This window comes from Triticum aestivum, chromosome 6D, assembly GCF_018294505.1.
Source record: "Triticum aestivum cultivar Chinese Spring chromosome 6D, IWGSC CS RefSeq v2.1, whole genome shotgun sequence".
NCBI lineage: Eukaryota > Viridiplantae > Streptophyta > Magnoliopsida > Poales > Poaceae > Triticum > Triticum aestivum.
In genome coordinates this window covers 372,632,121-372,635,650 of record NC_057811.1, presented here as the reverse complement: position 1 = coordinate 372,635,650, position 3,530 = coordinate 372,632,121, and the positions used below count along the sequence as shown (strand labels likewise).

General features: G+C 55.3%; 1 protein-coding gene across 1 annotated transcript; it reads right to left on the bottom strand.

Moving 5' to 3' along the window:
* Positions 1-429: 429 nt before the first annotated feature.
* Positions 430-2,929, bottom strand: LOC123141672 (protein NRT1/ PTR FAMILY 8.3). Its single transcript, XM_044560758.1, has 3 exons — positions 2,732-2,929; positions 2,274-2,373; positions 430-2,164 (listed from the first exon to the last, which is right to left on the bottom strand). Exons 1-3 carry the CDS (start codon positions 2,774-2,776, stop codon positions 615-617), a joined length of 1,695 nt encoding a protein of 564 aa, XP_044416693.1. The 5' UTR covers positions 2,777-2,929; the 3' UTR covers positions 430-614.
* Positions 2,930-3,530: the final 601 nt, after the last annotated feature.

Sequence of the window (3,530 nt, the reverse complement as noted above, 5' to 3'; positions counted from 1 at the left end):
GCCACGGTGGTCTATTGCGACAACGTCTCGGCGGTCTACCTCTCCGCTAATCCGGTGCATCATCGACGGACCAAGCATATTGAGTTGGATATTCATTTTGTTCGGGAACAGGTGACCCTTGGCCATATTCGTATTTTACACGTCCCTACCTCCCAACAATTTGCAGATATCATGACCAAGGGCTTGCCTACGGTGTCATTTGAAGAGTTCCGGTCCAGTCTTTGCGTCAGCAGCGGTGCCGCTTCGACTGTGGGGGTGTTGAGTATATGTGTTGTGCATATCTGTGTATTGGGCCCACCTCCTAATTCCTTGTATAGTTGAGGTCGTGGTCCACCTCTTGTACATCATATATACGTGCGTTTGCACCTGAGGAATACAACGTCTAATTCCCACATCATACAGCATTGACTGAGACTTAACGAAGTCTTAGACGACTGAGACTTAGCAAGACTGAAAACAAAATTCTATATCTTACATTTTCTTCCTAGTGTTTCTTGTGTATATATGTACCTGGCTACAAGTTTCTAAAAAAAAGGTACCTGGCTACTCCTAATTACTCTTTCCTGTGTAATGTCTGTAGAATGTAATGGAATCTTGAATCCTTGCGCGAGCAATCACGAGATGACTGTCTTGAGCCTGTAGTTCTTGACGATGCCGCTGTACACGACGAAGTTGAGCGTGCACATTGCAGCCATGGCCCAGAAGAAGTAGTCGAGGTGGCCCTTGTTGAGGTCGTCGGAGATCCACCCGGGGCTGTCTCCCGTCGCCGTGAAGGCCTCCACGATGGCGTAGATGAAGGAGCTCATGTAGCTCCCCAGCGCGATGGTGAGCAGAGCGAGCGACGTGCACATGCTTTTCATGGTGTCCGGCGCCTCGCCGAAGAAGAACTCCAGCTGCGCGATGTAGCAGAACACCTCTCCGCCGGCCAGGAAGAAGTACTGCGGCAGCTGCCACGCGATGCTGATCTCCTCCCCGCGCGCCGCGCTGTCGAGCCGCTTCATTTCCACGAGCGCCGCCACCGCCATGGTGAGCGCCATTAGGAGCCTCCCCGCGCCCATCCGCTGCAGCTGTGACGGCTCGCCGTCGCCGCTCGAGGAGAAGCTCCTCAACGCTGGCACGATCACCTTGTTGTAGAGGAGCACCCATGTCAGGACGCATGTCACCTCGAACGAGACCAGCGACGCCGCGGGCACCGGCACCGACAGGATGGTCATTTCCATGGCACTGCCCTGCTGCACGAACGTGGTGTTCATCTGCGAGTAGGCCGATGACACGATGACGCTGGTGATCCAGACGGGCAGCAGCCGCAGAAGGATCTTGAGCTCCTCCACCTGAGTCACGGTGCAGAGCTTCCACGAGATCGCCGCCTCCGGCCTCTCCTCCATGTCCGACTCCGTGACGATGGCCGCCTTGTCGAGGAACTTGAAGTCGCTGGTGTGCGCGATCCTTGGCTGGGGCGAATCGATCTTGTCGCTGACCTCGTAGAGGTGTCCGGCTTCGGCGGGCACCTTGATGCTGATTTTCTTGCACGCGGCGGTGACGACCTGGCAGAGGCTCTTGAGCGGCGTGCCTGCGGGCATGCGGCGCTTGTACATGGGCGTGGCGAGCACGAAGGCGGCGAAGGCGAGCGCGATGCAGGCCGTGGCGATGCCGAAGCCGAGGCCCCAGCTGATGTTCTGCTGGATCCAGACGAGGAACACACCGGAGATGATGGGGCCGAAGCTCACGCAGAGGTAGAACCAGCTGAAGAAGGACGCCTTGCCCTCCCGGTCCGCCGCGCTGTCGTCGTCGAACTGCTCCGCTCCGAACGGCAGCAGCGACGAGCGCACCCCGCCGCACCCGATCGCCACGAGGTACAGCCCCACGAAAGCCACGCTCTGCGAGCTCAGCCCCCACGTGCCCGTGGTGGTGGGCACGAACGCGGAGAAGGTGACGAGCATCATGCCGAGAAGGTAGACTGCGAGGGAGACGAGGATGGTGTTGTAGTTGCCCCAGAAGGAGTCGGCGATGATGGCGCCGAAGACGGGGGTGAGGTAGCTGGTGCCGAACCAGGTGGCGACGTTGGAGGCGCTGGCGAGGTTGGTGCTGTGGAGGACGGTCTCCAGGTACACCACCAGGTTGGTGGAGATGCCATTGAACGCCGTGCTCTCCAGGCACTCGAACACTGCACCATTCAATTGCAAAAAGTTCAGTTAAACCACTAGCTCCTCTCCAATTAATCTACATTTTTGTTGGCTGGAAAAGCAATTAGAAGAAGATGGAGCTTTGCTTACATAGAATTACTGCCGGCGCCTTGCTGCCGCCCCGCTTCTTAGGGACGAGAAGAAGTGGCACCTTCAGGCTGTCATCGTCTTGAACCTTTGGGCCATGACTCTGTAACAGAGATAGATTGCAGAAATTGTTAGGGACGAGAAGAGAATCTGTACAAGCTCTGGATAAGATGCAGCACGACCGTGATGTGGATGTGCGCATCTGCTTGTCTGGTTAGGAAAGGAAGGGGCCTGGATATTGGCATGTATATTCACCACGTGTTAAAGAACCTTCAGTGCTGACGTACGCAAGAATTAACCATGTTCTTTAATTTAGACTCGGTCTTATACATGGAGGTACACAAATGTTCTTGTTTTGACCGATGCAGAAGCATGGTTCTGGACTTAGCATTTCAATCTCCATTGTGACGATCATGCATGGGGCAGCAGAGGAGAGGAGGAAGATCGGAGGAGGTAATTACCTCAGGCAGGAGCGGCGCGTGCTCGCCTCTCTCCATGGCGTCCATGTCGATTGACTCCGAGGAGGTGATAGATTTCTCGGAGGCGGAGGTAATCACTTTGCTAACCCTTGTTAGCTCGCTTCCTCCGTGAACTCTTAGCTCGCCTCAGGCTTAGGCCGCTGCTCTGTCTGCTGCTGCTGTGTTGTGCTGCCGCGGAGGTTTATATGGCAGGGTTAACTTGGACGGGATCCATCCATTTGCTAATATTCAAGTCTCTCTCACCAACACATGCGTGCGGTGCTTCTCGGCCGGAAGTTTCCACGTAGTAGGTGGTGGCTAGCTAAGCTAGGTGCATGCAGCCTGCATGCTCAGTGCAGGGCGCTTCTCTTGCCCATCGCCGGTCTCCGGTCTCCTCGGTGCGTGCCATGTCGGATCCTTTCGTCTAGTAGTTTATCCATAAGTAGAACAGAAACGTGGTGGTTTGCTTGGCGCTGGCCTGAAAGGAGACTGAACTCGGGGTGGTGCCAACTTGGGATCATAGATAGGGTCAGCCGGGTCGATGTCTCATCTTTTCATTCCTGCGGTAGGTGCCGCTGAGAGACGACGATGGGCTGATTCTGTCAAACGGAGAGCGGCGACAGGTCAAATTTCTCGTGGAATACGGCCAAGGCTGCGTGGGTTATCAGGTTCTGTTCCGGTGAGCTTCAGAACTGTTCCTTCCTTTGATTAGGAGGATGCAATTTGAAAACAAACAAATGTATTTGACCCTTGGAGGACCAGGAACTGTCTGTATGCACCCTGCTGAACGATGGACCAAGCT